General features: G+C 43.0%; 1 protein-coding gene across 3 annotated transcripts in view; it reads right to left on the bottom strand.

The window, feature by feature from the left end:
* LOC126854377 (LIM/homeobox protein Lhx9-like) overlaps window positions 1–23,889 on the bottom strand; it is a 168,542-nt gene that overhangs the window by 26,794 nt on the left and 117,859 nt on the right. For all 3 annotated transcript variants that reach the window (XM_050601016.1, XM_050601014.1, XM_050601015.1), the window contains one exon: window positions 2,249–2,781. In XM_050601016.1, coding sequence (XP_050456973.1) covers window positions 2,249–2,626 — 378 coding nt within the window. In that variant the 5' untranslated portion in view covers window positions 2,627–2,781. The remainder of the gene's footprint in view (window positions 1–2,248; window positions 2,782–23,889) is intronic.

Raw genomic sequence — 23,889 nt, 5'->3', positions numbered from 1 at the left:
ACTCCGTGTCAAGCGCACAGCACGAAGAAGAAAAGAAAGGGAAAAAAAAAAAAAAAGCGAGGAAAAACCGATCCTGGGCCGCACGGATTCACTCGGCCGATGGATATCACTCGCGGCCTCGAACAACAAGAAGTTCCCGTTGCGGTACACTCACTTTCCCCCACCACGATCGACGAGATTTCAAAGATCGGGATCCTCTGGTCAATTTTTGTTTTTTTCCGACTCTGCGTCACCAAAATGGACGAAGCGCCACGATCGCGAGCAACGAACGATATCTTCACGAAACTCGCCGCTTTCGGCGACGCATTCCCTCGCGCGATGCAGTCATGGACGCGCGCGCAGGAAGGAAGCAAGAGAGCGAAACGAAGCGAAGCGGAGCGCAGACAGGACCCAACTGGCTGGTGCTGCGGGCCCCCGAATGCCTCGCGGGCCTGCGGGTTCAGGTACCTTGGCTCGAGTGGGGAGGATAAAAAGGCAAGCCTAGAAAGGACCCAACCAACGTTGAGAGAGAATGCGAGATAAAGATAGCGAGAGGGAACGACGAAGCGGGAAGGGGAATCAAGTGGTCCGGGAGGGGAGGTGAACGGAGAACCGTGTGTGTGTGTGTGTGTATGTGAGAGAGAGAGAAAGACTCGTGAGGCAGAGAAGGGGAGAGAAGGTCTTCCGTGAGTTGGAAGAAATGGAAAGAATCAGGAAGAGTGGAAGTGTAAGAGTGATTCAGGACAGATCAGTGCCAGTCATGAAGTCAGATAGAAAGCGAGATCGTGACAGATCGGACGAATCAGAATAATCGGAGAGACAGTAGAATCAGAAATGATGAAAAGAAATTACAGAAGCAGAAGACGTAAGTACAAGAAAGGCAAAACACAGAGATCTGTAGAGAGAAATAAGAAGCATAGAGATAGAAAAGAATACGGGACAATAGAGTGGCAAAAGAGTACAGAGAAGAAATGAAAAAGATGATTGAATAACAAATAAGATTTGGTAGAGAAAGAGAAAACAGCGCGATACGAAAAAAGAAGACTAAATAAAAGAAAAAAAAATAAGATTTAAGACAAAGATAGAAACATTAGAGCTATTTAACAGAAAAAAATGTAAACATTCGAAAATGCTCGATGACACGTTATTCAAGAAAATCCAATTATATTTTCTGAATTAAAACAGAATCAAAATATCTATAATTATCCAAATCTCAAAAAAGAAATGATAATACAATATTCAAGAATAATATTTGAGCAATCAATAACTTGGTGGATACGAATTTTAGAATTTAAAATAATTGTAATGTTTAAAAAATCAAAAATTTTATTATAAGAAAAGAAAAATTTTCATTCACACAATGGATATAATGACATTATTTTTTAATAATTTTTCTCTCACATTCTACATAAATTTTTTAGATATGTAAAAAACATAATTTCTGAAACTTAAAGTTCTTTTATTACTATTTTCTTGAACAACTGTAGTCAAAGTAGAATTCTGCGATATTAATTATTTTCTTCGCAAAAAAAAATAAGATAAAATCATAATTCCTTAAATTTTAATAATAAATATCTTTATGCGTTGTAGCCAAAAAACTAATGGATAAAATCAATGATAATCGATACGAAAATAAATTACAAAATAGAATAATTAAAAAAATTACAACAGAAATACTTTCGGATATTTAAGTGGAAACCGGAAGAGAGAGGGTACAGTCAGCATAGAAAGACGAATAAAGAATAAGAGTTGAAGAAGCAACGTACAGTCACAGGAAGAGACAGGATCTTATGTGGGGGAAAAGATGGAAAGAGAGAGAGAGAGAGAGAGAGAGAGAGAGAGAGAAGAGAACGAGCAGATATAAAGTATCAAGCAGAAAGCTACAAGAGGAAACCGCGCGCGCGCGCAGACTCCCCTCCGCCCCTATTCAATTATATTTCTCCATCATAAATGCCTACATTGTTACGTTTGTCAATAGCGGGGTAAGTGAGGGTCGGACGGACGGACAATATCTGCTGAATCGTAGCCTGCGATCCTACGTTATGCCGTTCCTCGGTCCTTTGCGAAGGGCCTTAGGGGCCTCTTCGCCGCGTCTTTGGAACTACCTGTATCCCGATTCGCTCCATCGCGTGAGATATTGAATTTCAGGTTGGCGTATAATATATTTCGTAAAAAATTTCGCGATATTTAAAATAACGCTTCTCGCGGAGACACGCAAATAATTATATGACATTTTTTTGACAGGCACTTTCAAAAATCTGATACTCACCTTGAGCGTGCAGTTATTATTGTGGTTAACTGATGGATACGCGGGGTGTCCCGACATGTGAGGATGGGGGTGTCCGGGGTGATGCGGATGATCGGGCATCATGCCGCCGCCACCATGATGATGCCCATTGCTGCCCATGCCCTGTCCGGGCTGCAGGGCGCCATAGGGGGTGGCGGGATCGCCGGTACCGCCGGCATGCGGGGGTGAATGCGGGCTGGGCAAGTCGGGGGTGGTGGTCGTGCCGCCGCCGCTGCCGCTACCCCTTCCGCCAGTTCCGTATGCGTGATGCGGCCCGCCAGGCCCCGGATGATGCGGACTGCTCGAGAGCGAGGGATGGTGAGGGTAGGCTGCGGAATGGCCCGGATGGTGGGGGTTCATGCCAGCGGTTAATGCGCTCGCCAGTTTGACCGATGAGAGGGTGGGCTCAGAGAGCCCACCGACGGTTTCCGGCGAAATAGAGAAGGAAGGAGCGGCTGTATAGCGCTCTAATAAATCCTGATACCGGCGATTTTCTTCCTCCGGTTTGATGAGACCTGTAACAATAAAATAAAAGCGTTTCTTTTTTAAGCTGATGGATTTAATTTTATATAATGATATCATTGTTTAAGTCTTACAATCATCGTGTTCTACAAATATTATGGATCGACGCATTGATTATTTTTTTCATGTGATCATTTATTAATTAAGGAGAATCTTTCTTAATTGTCATACGATAATTAATATGGAATATATTTACTTGCATATTATTCTCGCTATATTTAAAAAAATCTTATTCACGTGGCTATTTATAGTACATAATACGAAAATCATCAAGTTCAAATACAAACGTAAAAAAATTTTGTTAACTTAAAAGGTACATTAGAATTCACGAAACCTGATATATTATCAAAAACCATGGAACTGACAAGATGTGATCTGCGGTGACACGCCCACCTTAATTAACAATAACCCGGCAGGTGCCGATTAACCTTCCATTCGAAACTTCTGTCTTTTTGTTCCGCGGGACAAAAAAAAAACGAGCGCCCTTCATTCGGCCGATTTTAAGAGAGCGACCAAAGGCCTTACGGAATTCTTCCCCGAATTCTCGAAGGCCTTACAGGCTTTTTCATATATACACATAACAATTAATAAATAATAAATAAATATTTTTATAGCATTAATCGATAATAAATTCCCATTCACGTATAATATTGAAAAATTCTTTTAAGGGGGAAGAATGCGTCTCGTGAGCTTTATTTCGATAAATACAGTCCCATTGTATGTAGAGAAAGTAAAAATATCGGTGTGCGCGACCCTCGGTGGGAGAAAGTAATTAGCGCGCGCGCGCGCGCGCTGAAGCATATATTATTCCACGATGCAGGCGCACATCGGTACATTGGAACACACTCAGGCTCTTAATACGTATTTAATTAAGTATGCCGTGATGGAGGGAGAAAGGGAAAGAGAGAGAGAGAGAGAGAGAGAGAGAGAGAGAGAGAGAGCGGAGGGGAGGAAGGGGACGGTGAGCGTAGGAGAACGCGCGGAGAGGGGGTGGAGGGGAGAGTTTATAGTGGATATCAGTATGGGCAACCATAACTCTCGCGCCTCCGCCAGCGAGCAGCGTGCCACTTATACGAGCACCTACCGCGATGGAATTTCATCCTCGCCGTTACCACATAAATCTCCGATGCATTAATGCCCTTACCGACTCGCTTGCGTTTCTGTATATATGTCCGCTTCTTCTTAATATGGTTACTTAAGTTTCGCGCGTGTCGCGTCGGCACCTGGTTCATGAAATCATCTACCAGCGATTTGGATTACCGTCGATTATCGTAATATTAAATAATGGACATTTAATCACGGGTAATCCATCGATCGAACGCGATGTAAATCAAGGGCTAATATGTATAGGTATGTATAGGTAAGACAGGTGTTTGAGATACATAACACCGATTTATATACCAGATCAGTATTATTGATATCGACTCGCGCGTCGATTTAATTTCAAGCACAGATCGACTGCTCTCAGGTCGTTCGTTATCAGCGCGCTTCCACGCCGTTTACGAAACCTGACCTCTCCGGAGACACTCGCTCCTCTTCGCGGAAGCGCGATAGTCGAACGATAACAAGATGATAACGAGGCAATACACCGGTAATTACCGGAATGATAATGACGAGAACGACGAAAGCGCGTGGGCGGAGGAGAGAAGAGGGGGTGAGGGGGAGGGGGAGAAAGGCGAAAGAGGAGGGCGATCGGCTGTGATAGGGATAATTAACGATCGCAATCGTACGAAAATGAGGACAGGGCGAGTGCGACGACGACGATAACGAGCGGTCCAGCGATCTTATTAGCGATAAGCGCCGATAACGAGGACGCCCCGTTCTGTACGACAACGAACGGAAAGAAAGTCAGCCTAAGGATTAATGACGGCCCTCAGCTGACGGGGGAGGAGGAATGTTACATTCCGGTGAATGAAACGCGAACCCGTTGACGGCGGCTTGCTCTTCAAACGTTTCAAGGACGCTTACATCATTTTTTTTTTATTTTTATTTCGAGCGTGAATCGAGTGTATCGATTACGTTCGGTAAAATATATTTTTATTAAATTAATATAAAATATAAAGTTGTACAATGATTTATAATAATAAGTGAGAAAAGTTAAATTGTCAAAGAAGGAGGGACATTCGATCCTCTCTTCTGTTGAAAAAATTTTTTTTACATTGCCCGCATCCGAATTGAATTTAAAGATTTCTTGGACTCTAATTATTAATAAAATCAAATAAAAAGTTAAACTTTAATGAAATATAATAAACAAGGTTGTAAGCTCCGGACAAGTAGCAAAGTGCGTCGGAACCAATTGACGTCGGGAAGAATTCTTAAAATTACGACTTTGTCATGACTAGAATGTCAAGAGAAAGTTGTGTCTAGAATTCTTAATAATTTATTACAAATTTACAACTTTATTAATTCATTTAATTAATCCAGCCGTAACTTTCTTCAAATAAAGATCTATAATACAATTCTCTCAGACATATATTATTTTATACCGATGAAGTAAAATAACTCCTCTATTCTCTTTCTCTCTCTCTGCTTCTATTTTCTGTAATAATAAATTTACCGAGTTTATAGTCAGGATAACTTACAATGTTTTAATCTCACTTTTCGAGAAAATATCAAATGTCTTAGATTGTTACCCTTACAAAAAAAAATATGGTCATTCCCTCAGGACACGCCCGAGGCGAACAGGGATCGATGTGGGGATGTAATGATAAGTTCAGGCTGGTAATCACCGGTGAGGGAAGGACGGCGCTGGAAGACACTGAAAATAATCTAATTATTGGCGAGGACGATTATAGTGATTAGGCACGTCGCGGCGGCCTCTTCCCTGTTTGCCACGCACGGTTCACCTATTATAAGTGTATTCTAGGAGGGAGCACAAATGAAAAGGCATGTGCGCGCGCGCGCGATCTCTCCTTCTCCTCGGACCAATGAAACAGGCGAACCAAGAGAGGAACAACAACGAGGGACCACGGCACGCAATTACTGAGGAATCCAGACGAAGGAAGAAAGCGGCTTTCTTCCATGTATTGGCCCGCCATGTTCGCTGAATTTGTTTGACGCAATCCTTAGAAATTTCAAATCGGACCAATTCGAGCGCTTGTTCCTTGCCCGTTTTACAGATCTTTCAAAAGCTGCTCTTGATTTGTTAGTTTTACAAGAATTTTTAGGTTCATCACTTTTTACGTTCTTGAATAAGGAGACTAATGGATTAATAAGTCCTTCTCATTCTTTTATAATTTTTATAATCGTAAAGAAAATTATTTTCTTCAAATATAATCAGAAAAAAATTATGATCTTAAATTAAAGATAAATTTAGATTTATAAATCTCTTAAATCAGTATTATTAACGACATAAATAACACAATTATATATGTGCGTTTACACGCACAAATCTATTTTATATAATCCTTAAAATTAAGTAAAAAAAGATAAATGAACAGCTATAATTATTAGTCGGTAGAATGTTTCACCGAATATTGGATATTATGGTCGGTTTGAAACTCTCACTTGGTACAAAGTAACGAACTGTCAACGTCAGATATTTACGAGGACCGTCAAGAGTCGAACCCAGGATCGCCGCCAATATACAATTTAAGTCCCTACATGCATGTACTTATGTTCCTCCGGAAAAATTGATCTCATCCATAAGTAGCCTTGGACGATCAAATGATCATAAATTAAAATGTAATAAAAATTGATAATTTGATAACATATGTATAAAATAATATACAAAATAATATGATGCGTATAATAATGATAAATAAATGTTCATACCATACACACACATGCGTCATTTTTCTAACGTGCAAATTTTATAGATCATTATTTAAATTACAGAGAGATAATGTTGCCGTTTTGAGGTTTGTAATCAAACCTCTTGAAATGGGGCTGCTATGGGAATAATATGCGAGCCGCAGTGCGCAATAAAATTAGCGTCTATCGGTCAAGGTAAGTGCGGCGGGCATTAGACAAGGCAGTCGAGCAGGCGGAGATCGGGAAACGTTGAAAACGGGACACGGGCGTGGTGGGAGCGTTGGAAGCCTAATTGGCCGAAATTAGCAAGTTTAGTCATTAGCGGAGTTTCCGGCGGTGGCGGCGGTGGTGGGTTCACTTGACTCCACTTCCTGGGAAAGGAAGGCCGGAAGGAAGGTGTGTACAGCCGCCACCATCGGTCGCCCACCGACTCGCTACTACAGATGACGAGTGACGCCGCGACCACAGGGTGCACGTTTCCAACGACTCTTCAAGCTCGAATAATAGTAATATCGTAAACAATCTTTTCTTTTTTTTTTTCGCCGACTCGCAATGTAAAGACGATGAGAAAATTATAAGCTGACAAGAAAAGATATTCCATCCAAGGTGTCGTCAAACGATTTCCATTTCGAGCGAATATTCGCTTTTACTTCAGCCTGCATCACGTCGTATCGTATCGCGGTCGCGATTATCAGCGAACTCGGCGTGCCGCGCGAAGCTTATCAGCGAGGGATCGCGAGGGAGAGCGAAAAGTTGCACGCCGAGGATCGATGACCCACTCGAGACGGCCTCGCCGGTAATACGCTTTAAATACGGCGTGTCAAGGCGTTGATATCGCGGCCGATGGCAAGGTGCAGGCCGCAGAATTCCAACGGAAACAGTTATTTGCGGTCTCGGTGCGTTCCGCGACGCTCACGCGCCTGACATATTTGTGCGAGACTGCTAACGATATATACTTTATGCAAGTATCTCGATCCCTCCCTTCGATACCGCGATATTTTCTCTATCCCTTTGATATCTTAAATTTATCGAAATAATCAAACTAACAATCTTCTACAAGCTTGATAAATGTTCTCATTATGCTTAGCGGAGCTATAACGTGAAAGATATTATATGCATATCAACATGATCATCTTATATAAGTTGATAACGCACATAAATACCCCTTTGAGAAAATATTGAACTAAAATCTTTATCGTGGATTGGAAGAGCGTCGATTTTTCGTGTGATCAGCTGTTGCACGATGGAGGTAACACAAATGAAACGGAAAAGACAAGAGAGGTGAGAGGAAGGAGAAGGAAGGAAAAGGTGCTCGTCCATACAGAGCTGCGAAGCAATTACAAAATTGCAAAAATTAACCATAAAACTCGACCGGCATACCGGCGCTACCATAAAGCGCTAAAGCCGAACGGCCTACCAATCGGCGCATATTTTTGGCGTTTACGACCAATCATATGGTCGTGCAGAAGAACGCCAAGTATATCCCCTGCTCGCGGGCGGATTCTCCCGCGGAAAGAAAATTGCACGGCGATTTTGCAGCGCCATTCGAAATGCCGCTGTAAAACCGTCTACTCTCTTCCCCTCTCCTCCTCCTCCTCCCCCCCCCTCCTCATCCCTCCCGCGCCACCCCGCATCACCTCCCCGTATCTCCTTATCCACATTTCTTCCCGCCATTCCTTCTACTTCCCTGGCAACTCTTTTGCTCCTCGCGAATATGAATCCGTCAGTTGGAATGACGAGAGAAAATTTGCATTAAATCATATTTTCTACATTGTGTTTCTACGATCGGGCGGCGTCTTAAATATCGCCAGATAGCGGAGAATTGTTAAACGCTGTCGACTATTGAAATCTTACTGGGATTTATCTGAAAAATATTATTTCGCAATACCGCTAATCATCGCCACCGTTTTATCCGTACAACGGCGAATGAACAACGTGCGCGCGCTCCGCTCAATTAAGCAGTCCGATTTTTCGATAATCTGCGGCCACGTGTTGCGCTGCGATAATTATTTCTATCGACGCGCGCGACAATATTGCGCTCTCGCGAGCCGTAATTATTTATCGTTATTTCAACGATATAAAGCCCAAATTTGTATTATATAAAAATGCTACTTTTTAAGAAGAGCTAGTGTAATAATCTCAACTGTCTATGCATCACTATATCCCAAGCCCGAGTATATCGCATATATACAGTTCTTCTCGCTCTTTAATAAATCCGTCAAAAATTCGGATGGGTCGGGTTGAGATAATAAGAATAATAATTAAAAAAAAAAAAAGAAAGATTGAGTTTCTGTAAATTAAGAACCGCAGCCGCCGGCACAGTGTTTTTGATGAGCGCATTAATTCCGTTTGGAATTCGGATGAATGCATTAATTCCCTTCTGACCTCGTTGTACAAAATGCGCACCCTACGAATCAACAATGCCAGCCGGGCGAGCCGGCATACGTTATATTCTCACGCATCTATACGCGCACATACGCGGCGGCCGCGTGTGCGCGCGCGCCCGTTGGGCATCAGCTGCCGTACGAGGGTCCTTAATTATTCTATTAAACAGGCCGCGGTCTTATTGTAATGCGTGCGCGTTTGCGCGCGCACATATGTGTGTATATGTGTGTGTGTGTGTGTGTACGAGCCCTGAATGGAACCATAAATTTATTGTGTCGAAGAGGAGATTGCCGGGACCGAAGAAAGCTGTTTGGCGCAATTGAATGCGAGTTGCGGTATTGTGCGCCCGAATCGAACCCCACCCTCCCCTCCCTCCCTCCTCCCTCCCCTCCCCCGCTAGATCAATTCGTCCGGATGCTCTTTTTTCATTACGCGCGTGTATCGCACCGCGGCGAACGATCGATCCGCGACGTCGCCGAGGAGAGGACACGATGGTTTATTATTATAATTTCTTCTGAAACAAATGTATCGGAATGCTTCGTCAGGATGCTGTCAAATAATAACATCTTATAATTTTTATTTATGTGTAATTAATTAAAGGATAAAAAGGTTTTCTGATCAAGAAATAATTTATCCGCATTATTGCCCGTATTTTATACAAACTTTCGGATTATAAAATCGAAAGAAACGATTACATCGGGAACAATAGTGCGCGTATATTCTATCGAGAAATGTTATAATAGCTGTGATCGAGAATCTCAAAAATCCGTCCAATCCAATCTCGGATCTACGTCCGAGCTTCGGAGGCTCGCACTTGTCCGTAGCAGGAAAAAAAAAAAAATAGAACGCGAAACAAATTTGCGCTAGCGCGGGTGTTTTGGGAAATCCCCGGTCAGGATCCACCCGGTATATCCACTTCTCCCGATTCGCCCGTAAAGTAATGATTTCAATTTCGCGAGATCGCCGCCAGCAGCTACCAAGGGTGCCAGCCACGCCACCACCCCCTCGCCATTTCCTTCTCCTCTACTCACGCTCAAAGATTCGGATTAAGCGACTAAGGAAATTCAATATCAGTAGCTGAGATGGGCACATAAAATTACTGACTGCCACTTCGCCTTAATTTGCGTAGTAAAGTTGCGCCGCCTCGGCGAGCAAACCATGACTCTCCTTCCCGCCGCCCCCTCCCCTCACCATCCTCCCTCGTCCCATCCACCCTTGTGTCTCTCCCTTCCGTTGCTCCGACCCGCGCTTTCGTGTAAAACTAAGGGATTATGATTCGGTTATTGGCTCCCGGCGCATTTTAGTGCGTAATTGGATGAAATTTGCAGCACCGCTACGATGTCGCCTCGCTACTACCTCTATCCCTCTTCCAACCCTGCCACCCTCCCTTAACGATATGAAATACGAGCTCCATATTGCGAGTTGCGAGAAGCAGGCTCGTTTCTTAGCCTCGACAATGTTCATTCCGATAATGTGTGTGTGTTTCGCCGTTGTAGACTGGTATTTATTAATCAAAGAGGTAGCTGAAGAGAAAATACGAGAAAACAAAGGAATGAAATGCGCGATGGAATAATGCTAAAATATGATGTGTGCATGTGAATAAATTTTAAAATATAATAACAATAAAAGTTTAATTAAAATTTATCATTCTCTCTTCTTTATAATCTCCATTCATGTTTAATCGCTATTAAAGCACAAAGTTATTAATATCAATGACTAGACAGAACGGATCGAGCGGGGCTCCTACGGAGTATACGGAGAAGAAATCGAGTCGCACAAGTAACTTAATCGATCGGAGCGTCCCGGGACGGACGACCCTTCTCCATTCCAAGACATGATCTTCAGCCCTGTAGAATCCAGCGAGCAAATTTATGGCGGGACACCCCGCAAACACACGCCGCGTAAACGTAGCCGCGTATGAAATTGCGGCGATTGAAACCGTACTCGCTCGTGAGGATGACGCACGACGTTAAACACATCCCATCTTCCTTTCCCCTTTGCCTTTCCCCTCTTTTTAACATCCGACGGAATAATCTAAAACATGGCCAACGCTTCGTTGACAGTCGTTCGCTTTGTTTGCGATAATAAAAAAGAATCTATTATATAGAAATTACGACGCAATCGACTCTCTTGAACACTTTCGCGAGCACGTCCGATACACATAGTAGATAAATCTAAAAATTTATAAAGCCGCATTTTCGTACGCTCCTGTACATCTCATTTAAGCTAGATAGGCAGCGAGAAAATAAATATTAAAGATAGATATAAGAAAAAATTTATCTTTGCTTTCCCTGTGCGACTATACATTGCTGATCTCTAAATTAATCATCGGCTTAAAAATCTAAATTGACGAACACGTCTCGCTAATTTTCCTTTTTATTTAAGAATATGTCAAATATGCTTTTTACGCGGAAGTTCCACGGTCCGCAAGATGCTGCGAACATGATGCGTTTCCCCCTTGAAAATCGCGTGAAAATAGTCGTCACAGTTGAAAAATTAAATTGGTTTTTGGGAAAATGAGGGCGTGATAAATCTGAAAAAATATGTGTTTGACAGATATTAGTCGTCTCAGTGTTCGTTTCTCCGCTTTTCAATAACGACAGCCTGTACACACCGTTTTCTTCGTCCCCATTTTCTTTTCTTCCAATGAAAACTCCACCCCTATAAACCCCCATCTCCATTTTCAGCCTCTATGTGTACTTCCTTTCCTTTTCGCAGTTAGTTTAATTTATTATTTTACATTATGCGACACACACACACGCACGCACACAACAGTTTCCTTCTCTTGTGTATATAACTATTACGATATGCATTGTACTTTTTATACTTAATGCTCCAAACGAATATTTCACATCGAAACAAATGGTAATTCTTTCTCCATTTTTCTATTCTCTTTATTATCTTTTATCTTTTACTTTATATCTTTATTCTTATCTCAGTTACCTTTTTTCTTTACATTTTTTACAAAGTTCAGTTTTTACCAAATATGTGTTTTTTTCTAAAATGCGGAAATACGTCCAATGATGCTTACATATTGGAAGTTGAAATAAGTATTCTTGTTCTTTTTTTTTCTCTTGTATATATATTATCCCCTATTTCTATTTTATTATTCTCTCTCTCTCTCTCTCTCTCTCTTTCGATTTTCATGCAAAATTACCATACCTCGCGGGGTAACAGCTGTCGTAGCCGCCGTCAGCATCTGATAAACTGATAATAGCGACACACGCTGACGCACTGTCTGCTTCTCCCCCTCCCCCTCTACCCCTCGAATCTTCGAAGACATTAGACACCATGACCGCGTGTTTTTATTCCGAAACTGTATAATGCAGACAATATACGGGATACGGTAATTCCTACGATTAGCTCTATTCTCGCAACAAGGCGATATTTTCGCGAGGGTTTCCTTCCCCTCTCTCGTTTCTCGAATAACAATTCAATTGGAAGCGGCAACGCAGCTGCCACCGCTAATACGCTATTTTCCGTTCCGCAAGTGCGTCGCTTCGGCGCGAGATACACACGTATTCTAAGGGGCTGAAATCTTTCCACTATTTATGTCACACTCGTCTCGGAGTTGAGCCGGCTATTGTTATAGCAACGAATATATAGAGAGTTATCGAATACCATCGAGCGTTATACACAGAACGGGATGAAAAGCGAGATTTTTTCCAACAGACGCATAATTCGATCGCGAGGAATCGTTGCTCGCTAAACTCGAGTCGCAATACGATTGAAAAGTTTCTAATGATCGATACTCTGTCGGGCGAGGGGAGTCATTCCTTCGTCACGCGACAACAGCGAGCGCGGGGATCGCGCGAGGCCCGCTGGCAAGATCGGCAACAAGCGGAGCAGACGATTAACGAGCGTCACATTCGTCAAACCGTGACTAGCGTCAAGAGCTGCTGGGTGATACGTGTAACGAGCTAATTAACTTAATTTATCGCCGTTTGACGGAGATCCAATCGCAGATGTGCGCCACGTTAATTGTAGGTCCATTAGCTGCCGATACGATCGTATATATATACGTATACCATCCCTGTGCTCTCTAACGATCGCTTTACAGCTCGTTTCGTCGATAGCTCCCATGTTCATCGAAAGCCATACCCCGTGTCCCTTCTACTCTCGTCCTCCGTTTCCCTCAAACCTCTTTCCCTTCTTCTCTCTCTCTCTCTCCCCCTCTCTTTCTCTCACTTTCTCTATCTTCTTCCCTCTCCTCGATTTTTCTCAGTCTATATCGTTCTCTTTATTTTTTTTTTTTTTTCATTCATTCGCTTTCTCATTCTTTGGCTTTTCAAATATAATACACATTCGATAAACGTCGAGATTAATATTGCTTAATAAACTTGAATAATGTCGGCACAGTTTTATTTGCATTTGAAAAATTCTTCTACTCGCGTTTACTGGAATAAACTGCAGTCAAGTACTGGTAATCTTTAAATGAAATTTTCAACCACAAGTTTTTTCGTATCATTGTACAATGTTCTGTGCATTAATAGATAATATTTGTAAATTACTCGGTTCATCGGCTTATCGATCCGACTACAGTACGATTGGATAAATGAGCTTTATTTATTAACACAAAACTTTTCCCAGCGGATTTAAACAAAACGTAATCGAGACAAAATGCGCGTTGCCTCGCCTATAATAAAAAAATAATAATAAAAAAAAAATCATTTATTCATTAACAATTCATATCTCTTTATATTTTGCCATATATGAGAATCATTTAAAAATAAATTAATACTTAAAAATAAAAATAAAATTTATTGTTAAATAAAAAAAGATATATGTGTTGGAAATAATTTATCTATACAGTAGCTATTATAAAAACGAGAAGTGTGTATGTATAATTAATTTAAACAAGATTGTTGATGGGACGGCAACAATTGGAAAAAGACAATAGGCCGATGAAATGTTTTACAATGTGAAACAAGTTAACTTTTAAAACCTATTTCTGGTAAATTCATCTTTTTAATGACAATCCTCGGATGACTTTATTCGGCCCATATCTGTGATCAGAAGATGAGCCGGTCTCTCGCATACGGGCGGACAACCGGTAAATGTGAATTGTCACACACAATGGGGATTATTTATCGTTTATAATATCTTTACCTGAAATAAACCGTCGAAAACAATCGCCATAAATTTCAGACGGACAAAAGCGGCCCTTTATCCTTTAATTTTCTCAGATTTCAGATACTCGACGTTTTATATTCTGCATCGCAAGTAGACATTTATCTCGGCAAAAATTTGGCCATTCCACATCAATCGCTCAAATTTTTTCTCCGGAACGCTAACACGCTATTTTATATTTTCGTACATATATAAAATCATTGCTTCCTAAAATGATTATTGCTTTCTAAAATGATCCAATTTTGTAGTAAGTATATGTATCCAAGTGGGTTTTTCTTGAAAATTCACGGCGCGCTTAAGCAATGTCTGATCGAGTGAAGCGTACGTGATCCGAGCAACTGTCGTTGCTTCCCGTGGCCTCGCGGTCTCTAAGGGGATAGAGAAGCCGGGGGAAGGGAAAGGGAAAGGAGCGCAAGAGGCGCCGGGGAGACACCCGCAATTTCGTGATTGCTTTTCAGACGACACTTTGTACACTCATGGACAGCAGCAACCAACTCATTACGGTAATGACACGTGTGCATCAATTCGCATTAATATTCTAATGGACACGAGGGAGGGGAGGGGCGGAAGGGTGGCGGGCCGGAGTGTGAGCGACACAGACGGGACGGTGACGAGTCGCGCGCTTCTGTGTGGGTGGTGAAGGGGGCGGGGAGGTGGAAGGGGAGGCAGCGACGGAAGATGCGCCAGAAAGAAAGCAACGTGATGGCGCGGAGAAGGATCGTACGCCGTCTCTGGTAAATAACGCCAATTAATTAACTCTTTGCGCTCCGGCTATAATTGGACCCCAGCCCAGGCGGCCATCTTTGCGCGTCTCGCTGTAACAAATTAGACATTCGAGACGCGCGACGCGTACAGTTAGTCACGCGAGTCTTCCTTATTTTAAATGAAATATACTCGATAAAATTAACGCCACTCCGAAATCCTTTCTCATCGAGATCGACGTCCCCGAACGGGAGAACGGGAGGATCGATGACCAACAGCCTGCGTCGCCGTCCTTTCATACAACCGCACACAGGGCGTTCGTACCTTTAACGCAGCTCGTTAACTCGACATAATGATCATTCGATTATGGGCATCGCGTATAATTCAATAACGATCCGTGCGCGTAACACCGCGATGTCATCGTCATGGCTAGCCGTCCGGTCGGCCTGAACGTTCGGTATATGACGATGACACTCGTCCTGCGTAATCGGTCATTACGCTCGATGACGCATGCGTTTTGCGTGGGCCCACCTCGTGCTAACTTTGTTAACATTCGAACGAGATTTCAGCGCCGTCACGACGATCCGCTCGCAAGTTCTAACTTTGTAGTTAGCATCCTCTAGGAAACTTCCCTGGCACGCAGTATTCAGGAGAAACGCGTGCGAAAATTTCATAACATTTTAAGTTTCTGTCTAATGTGCATTTTAATAAGCGATGTATTTGATGTAAAAAATTGATATAAAAAAAAAAAAGAAAAAAAATATTAAATTTGAAGAGCACTCAAAAATTCTTAGTCATACAATCTTTTCTTCTAAATAAAAGATTTTCGATCAATGAAAGCGCGACAGAAATTTTAACATTGTTACATTGACGATATTGCAATGAAAATAGAAAAGAGCAAAAATACAGATGAGAATGATTCATCTGATTAAGTCAATTTTTTCGACATCTCTCCTTTTTTTTTGGTAACGATATAAATGTCTGATGCATGATTTCATCTTTTAAATATTTCGAAAAAGTGCGATATTGCATTTTTAAGCCATATATTACTGATGAATTTTCAAAAATATAAACGATCTAAAGGATCTAAAAATATCGCGCATTATTTTACCCATGTTTCTGAATCTCCTTCAGAGATAATATATAAACACTTGTAGGTATTTACAAGCGCGGAAAAAAATTGGGTTGCATGTGGTTAAGCGCTCAGTAATGTGATATCGTTATTAAAGGTTTAACGTTGATCTCGCTTTTGGCCGACGAGAGTGAATCCCAAAGTTGACCGCAAGGATTCCTCATCATCATCCTCGACACCGTAATAACTATCACTGCTTATAGACGCCCTTTCGTTTACACGGGTGTGTCTCTCCACACACACACACACACACACATATATACACGTTGCTCACAGATATTCGCCAGTCATCGCCGACAACGAGCCGAAAACGCGGCGAGCTTCTTGTTTGCCTATTTCCGTAGTAAGTTTGCCTTTCCATTCTTCGTCCATCCTTTCACTCGTCATCTATCACTAATTTCAATTAGTATAAAGACGAGGCAAGAGGTGAGCAAGTTGGGCTCTCACTGCGTCGTCCGATCGTTCAAATTGCGTGTCATTTCGGAAGCGAAATATTCTTTTATTTTTCACTGTGCGACTTGACCAAGGTACACGTATATCGTGAGAGATTACGTAAACTATCGTCGTTACAACACCTACGCGTACACACGCTAACAATGAGATTATCCCGACGGGTTATCTCATTAGAAGCCGTAACCGAGACACGACAAACCTATTTCGGGATCCTCGAAACTATACGTCCATTACATAACTTTAAGAAACAGTACATGTATCCAAATTATAACTCAATGTAGGCTTCTTTCGAAGCTGCATGCCTCTAAAATCCGGAAATGCACAGACTTTTCTCGGACATTTACAGTTAATGCTCAATCGTAAATGTCTTTCATTACGTTTCACACGAAATCACGATGAAAGCGGCGCGAAACGTTGGACGCGCGTAAATTTCTCTCTCTCCGACGAATTTTCTCAGTTTCCTTCGGATCCTCCTTTTACATCTCGAACATTTCTCTGGAAACTCAGGTGCGCGGCGCGAATACACGGATTATCGGTGGGCGACCCAAGTGAAACCTACGGGTCTCTCCATTGGGATTCCTTTCAGGCGCGTTAACGGTCGTCGTCGTCGTCGTTAATTCCGCGTTACGGTATGTACCAGCAATCGTCGACACTTTGTGTGTGTACTCTTTGTCTCTCTCTCTCGCGCTCATACACGTACGAATGTCGAGAGGAACCACGTGGTCGTACGTGGGAGAGCCGGACACGCCAGATGCGGCGCGCCCACGCGGTGAAAGTCGCGATAATTGATTCCGTGCTCTTAAGATATCTCACGAAGATCCTGCGCCGAGATTAAGCGCGAGAGAGGTTCGTCCGAAAACGGCCCGTCTCCTTGATGGAAACCGAATCGCGCGCGAATGTATGTGTAAACGCTTGTTTATTCGACAACGGCGCAAATTAAATTTAACGACCATGCGGTGGAGATGAGGTAGGATTAATACATCACTCGCGAACAGTGCCCGATTCTGTGTGAGCTTGTGGACGGGATATCGCAATGATATGTGACACACAGAGGTGAAACATAGAGAAACGAAAGACGCATGAATATTGCTGGATATGCCAGATCGTTATTGTTGCTAATATTATCATCATAACGGAGCGAGAGTTATCGTAAATGTAATAGTAAATTTTGATTTGGCGGAGCAAGTTTTTTCCCCATCGGGATTGGCTTGAAAACACGTGATAAAAATGCGCTTTATACACTGCCGGCGATAGTACATAAACGAATGAAATATCGAATCTATGAAAAATATTGCGCCATCGAGAATAACGTGTAACGGTCGGCGATACATATACAGAATATTGTAAGATTTGAGAAGAAAAAGAAGGAAGGAGAGAAAGATAACACTATTTATGAGCGAAATAATATTGAAAAAGAGATCGCTGTAATCTTGAGCGTTTTCACTAATTATATAATTCATTCTAATCACTCAATTGATTCATAATTATATCTACTAAATATAAAAATAACAATAAGAGAAATAATTACGAGATTAGATATACATCGCGGTAAATGCCGATGCTTTTATTAAGGCGCATTAGTCTGTTTGCCCGAGCATTCGATGGGTCGCGTGTTTCGTAACGGAGAAATACGGTTACGAGGGGTCGCATGGTGGTCTACTATGAGATGCTGTAATGATACCATTTGCCGGACCACTGTTAGTATTTGACATTACGACACGATAATGCAACCGTACATCTTCGTAGGCAAATGGATCTTGACGAGAAAGCGGCCAGCTTGTCATCTGATAAATGTCGCGTACAGTCGCTCCGCATGACAAAACCGCGCAGCATAACACCTGTCACGCGTGATAATTAACAAACAGATAATTAAAGAAGATCGAAAAAGAAATTTATTTCGCGTTTGTCGATAGAGGACAATCCACAACCGGACAAAGAAATTTTGTTTTCATGTTAGCAAAAAAAAGAAGAAGAAAATTCTTCGAATTACGATCTCGAAAACGCGCAATCTTCCTCGTGTCCCGCACGAGGATCGTCGAGCGAGTGCGCTAGGCTGGCCGGATAGTTGCTTTCGTTAAGAGAGGATGTGCGTGAGGGGCGGCGAGAAGGGCTGGTGGTGTATCCAAGGCCGATAATCCCTCCGGTGTTTTTCTTTTCCTCCTTCGTCCCCGACCCACTTACCCCGGCATCGTAGACTCCCAACCCTCTCTACCCGTTTTATCGGGTGTCGCCGCGGGTTATCGTCGTGGTTGCTGCCAGGAAGGATGAGATAGGGGAAGGGGGAGGGAGAGGAATGGTGCCGGAGGGGTGTGAGGTCGCTGCCACCTGTTGGCGGGACAACGTCTTAGCCCTCCGTGTTGCTGCTCGCAGACGTTCTTCTTCAGTTATCCCCCTTCCCCCTATCTCCCCCGCCCCCTCGGCGCTTCTCTCCGGATCGCGCGCGCTCCCTCAATTTCTCCCCTTTTTTTTTTTCCTCGTACAACTAGTCGCCGCGAGACGAGAATGCGTTTTTCCACGTGAACCGTGGAATGGATTCAACCCATCCGTTTAGAATACAGAGCACGACGGAATTAATTACGCTTAAGGCGCACACGCGTATTCTTTTCGCTCGAGAAAAGTGTGTGAAAGAAATATATTATACAAGGATTGATTATACTAAGTGAGAAATAATTGATGCGATATTCTTCGATGTAATCGAGACACGCGCCAATCATTAGAACATAAAAAGGATGCCATTTCTTTTTTAAATAAAAATATTGTATCATGTATCATTTAAGATGTACTCGGTATAATCTCAAAAAGTGCGTTCATAAAAAATCGTAGTGTACGAAGCGAGATTGCTTCCTTAAATGCGACTGAGAAATCGAAAAACTTTTGAATGGGAGCGCGCGCACAAAGCTGGCGGACTAAACAAACAATAAATTTCAACGAGCAGAGCGAGCGTTTTCGATTCCTCCACTTCGGAGGTCTTCTTTTAGCGGAGGACAAAGGGTCGTTTGTTGGGCCCAACCTTACAAAGGGCCCCATTGGTCCCGTGCACTCCAGCACGACAACGGCTACGAGACTTCTCTCTTTCTCCGCGCCTTACGAAGCGTTTACGTGTGGCATTCCTTAGTTTGTTGAATGTAACAACATATTACCGGTTTTTGTTTAATAAAAAATATATCTGTATATAATTGGCGTCCTCGCAAAATCTTCTCGCATTCTTCTTCGTAAATTCTTTAACGAATTTTAAATCCATTATCGTACTAAGCAAAAAATATATAATGTCCATTTTGCGATATTGTGTAATTACAAAAATTATCTCGTTTAAACAAATAATCTTTTTCTTTTATGCAATATTTGAAAAGTACGATCGGTCGCGAGTGAGCACCACTGATTTACACACACACACACTGTTAATCCGCGCAGATTGCATAAAGATTCTATAGTCTTTCCCAACGTAAATGGAAAGCGCCATTTAGGTAAATGTTAAAGCGATCATAAAGATCGCTTTTCTTCATTTACACGTGCGGAATACACGTCGCCACGGCGGCTCGCCAGGTCGAGTTCAAGGGTTTCGAGGTGAAAACGGGACTGTGATTCCAGGCAGAAACTGGATCGACGGGTTCCTGACTTGACGAAGCCCTCGACCTCTGACCTCCCCCTCGCGGAACGAGTCGGTATAAGACTCCGCCACGCTCTCGCTCTCGCTCGCAACACCAACTTACAAGCGTGTATATCGATCCTTTCAGTAAAGTTTACATCGAAAGCATCGCGATTATATAGCGATCCTTGTGAATTTTATATCAAATATGATTACGATCGCCCTTATTCATTTTATTTCTAGAAATAAAGCTAATAAAATGTCAATAACTTTGAAATAATATTAGTCTTTGAGAGTAAAAAAAAAAAAAGAAACTCGGAATAAATGACGCGGAGAACGTAACGGAAAATATTCACATTACATTTATATCAATCAATACTAGCCTCATAAACAAGATATTTGTTTCGCGAGCGTGCGTGCGTGCGTGTGAGATACCGACTTTCCTCGCATAAGGCAATCCTCGTTCTTTCATGCAGTCGAAATTGAATATGGCTCGCATTTACATGAGAGCACACTTTTGATCTCCTCGCCCCGAGTCGTATTACTTCCTTCATTTCCCGCTGCCAAGAATTTATTATTCACTCTAATTGTTTCTTTTTTTTTTTTTCATTATAAACTCTGACGACGCATTCTTTCACGTTTCTCTCGAGTGAAAAAATTTGCAGATTATAAATTAAAGAAAAGAAAAAAAGAAAATATATTAATTTTACAAGGTAATACGCGACGACTGTTAAATTTGCAAACGCGATTTAGCTCGATTTAGCGCGATTCAGCTAAACGAGAGAGATACATTTCCCCTGGCATCTCCGCGAATCGTGTCGGTAAGTTTCAGGTTCTCTTATTGTCCTCGATGCGCGATATACACGCTCCTCCTGCAGGTGCAAGACTAGCCAGGAAAATTCGCAAAGCATCGTCCGTATTTCGACGGCGGCGCATTGGTCCATTGGCGGAGAGAACTCGTCTCCCGCTCCCGCAAGAAGGACGGACAGATCCAAATTGAAATGTAATGTATACCCCTTCCCTAGCCGCCCCCGGTTCCCTCCGTCCGCCGCCCTCAACCCTCTCCACCCTCGGCCGCGCGACTCCCCCACGATCGAAGATGGCTCACGAGGCCGCCGCGAAGGTGCGGCGGCGGGGTTAGGTGGCGGTAGCACCGCTATAAGTGTAGGTGATTTACCGCTTCGGGCTTAATGGAGGCTGTTTACTGCTAATTAAAACGAAGCCGCGTTCATATCCGTCGCGCTGCGTCGAGAGCCGATTCCACGGATTCTGCATTCCGCGACCTACGGTATTGTCGACAGGGGTGGTGGAGGGGGGAGGGGAAGGGGAGGGTGATACGCGGCGGTTCGCGGGGGGTGGCGTGTGCCGAATAATGGCGCGGCTGATATAAATACGCGAGCTCAGGGGCAAAAGGGATAGGCGGACAACGGATGGATATGTTTTATTAACCTTCGGGGTTGAACGACATTGCCCGCGGACGATACAGAGACGATATATAGGGTAAAGCGAAAGAGGCAATTACGATGGTGGGACGGATTAATTCGACGGAAATGATATCGATTTCAAGACGAAACACCGCACAAATCCAGATTGCGCGGATATAATTCCTTTACATCTAAAGGTATATATTCCTTGGCGAGTGAATGAATTAATAAGAGAGAGAGAGAGAGAAAGAAAGAGAGACATGTATATTAACGAACGTAATCAATAATAAAGGGCTCCGCTTAATTACTGCGGTAGATTGCGGATCTATGATAAAAAGAAAAGAAAAGAAAAAAAAAAAAAAAAATTTCTACCTGAAACTCGAGTATCAGACTCGCGTAAAAGTCTACAAGAGCGGAATGCGATTTTTCTTAACGACACAAAGCAAGACCCGCTTGAGCGTCGTAATTAGCCTGATCCCCCATAAAATCGCAAGTTACACCCTACTTTACTTGCGAAGGGAGAGGAATGCACGTCTGTCCCTTTCCCTTCGGACGATAAACAATCGTTTGAGAAGCAAAGTTACTCCAATTAGCGGCAGGGGTTCCGAATAATACTCGCCTATATTCCTCTCCCTCCCTCTTTCTCTTTCTCTCTCTACCTGTCTCTATATTTATAATGTAATCCCGGCGGTTCTTCCAATAAGAGCAATCCTGCCCCCCTTCCTTCCTTCCTCTTTTCCTCGCTCCTCGCTTCTGCCCAATTAAACTGTACCGCGTTGTGCAGCGAGCGTGCATACTGCGTATCAATATCAATTACCCCAGCGAATGACACACCGAGGCCGATTAAAAGAATGGACGAGAGAGAAAGAGGCAAAGTAGAAAGAAGAGAGAGATAAAAAGGGCGGAGAAAGAGGCGCGTAGATATAATGAGAAAGGAGATCGTTAGGCTTAACGAGCGGTTTTGGCGGGAGAATGCGCCGATATCGCGCAACGTCGACGGAGCACGAACAGCGACAAGGTTGCGCGAATCATCGTCGCTTGGAAAATTGTCAATATTCACGATCAAGGGGCACGGGGGACTTTGGCACGGGTGAATTCATCGCGCAATCATCAATTCATTGATCAAAATGCCCGGAGATAATAACTTTAACGGTGCGCGTCTACACATTGCGAATAATGATTATTAGAAATTCGAGTTTAACAGCTTGACGAACAATCGCAGCTGTGAAGCGGAGGTCGGATGCAGCAGCGGCGCGGAAGAACGCGATAAATTGCCGGCAAGCTTCGTCCAATTCCCGGGACGAAACACTAAGCAGATGGATTATGTTAAAGAGGTTGAGAGTGGGATAAACAAACAAAACGCGCGCGAAGGGTAGTGGAAAGGGGCCCGGGCGAAGACGTCAATACAGACAGAAGAACGGCTCGAGCAGTAGCGAGGATCGCGAGCTTAAGAATGGTAGAACAACTAAGCAGAGGAAAAGGAGGACGGACCGGTGAGGCGTGGGGGAGGGGAAGGAGAGGAGAAGAGCCAGCGAAATGGACGAGTCTTGTTGGGGGTTGAAAGGGGGCGAGCGAGAGGGTAAATCTTAAATAAAGTGATATGGAGTACTTTCGTATAAAAGCTCCATTTCCAGTACTACTTTAGCGAATACTCTCTACGAGCGCGCTCTTTCTCTTATGTGGAACTTTGCAGGGATTTCACTCTCACGGTGAGAGCGGCTACACTCCGTCTGCAGGACTTGTCATTTTTATCATTTTCTTCAATTATCGATTCAGCCGCATTTGCTTTAAATGCAAATATATATATATATATATACACATCCGCGAGTGAACGTTTAAAACTTTATATCGAAAAGTTTTGCGAGATTCTAAATTACTGTTGGAAAAAAAAATTGACAATGAGTATGTAAAATCCCAATTTATCCCGAATGAAATTATCTCGCCTGAATGGCGGGAAATAGCGAGCTGCTATCACCGGCGAAGGTTAAGTGGCGTGAATTCGGCAGGGCCTCAATGGGAAGGACTCGAATAAATTTAATGGCAGGGCTCCGCGTCGCGCTGCAAAGGCCCGAAGGCCCTCGGCTAGGTGAGCAGGTGGTCGACGTGGTGGGGGAGGAACGACCAGATCGACCGGTTTACATGGCTGGAGAACGCCTTTTCCCCCCCCCCCCTCCCCCCCCCTTCCTAAGGGGAACGCCAAGTGTGCGGTGGGGCCAGAGGGGGACCGTGTATACACGCCAAGTGTGCGCGTTGGTATTCGCGCGCGCACGCACGGAGGATTGAAGCGGCAAGAGGGTCAAATGCGAGGATTTACAAAGAAATGAACAATGATTTTAAAGTGTGATCTTTATAGAATTCTTGAATTTAAGCACCTGCCTCGTTACGCGCGCGCGCAAATCCATGAAAACACTCGGACAGATTGTATGTTTTTTTTTTTTTTTCCATAAAAAAATCGTTTTAAATAAATTTAATAAATTGTGTCTGATTATTTACAGATAACAATGTATTCTGGTATTTTATATATATATATATATAT

This window comes from Cataglyphis hispanica, chromosome 14 (genome assembly GCF_021464435.1).
Source record: "Cataglyphis hispanica isolate Lineage 1 chromosome 14, ULB_Chis1_1.0, whole genome shotgun sequence".
Taxonomy (NCBI): Eukaryota; Metazoa; Arthropoda; class Insecta; order Hymenoptera; family Formicidae; genus Cataglyphis; species Cataglyphis hispanica.
This window is presented reverse-complemented; position numbering and strand designations above follow the sequence as displayed.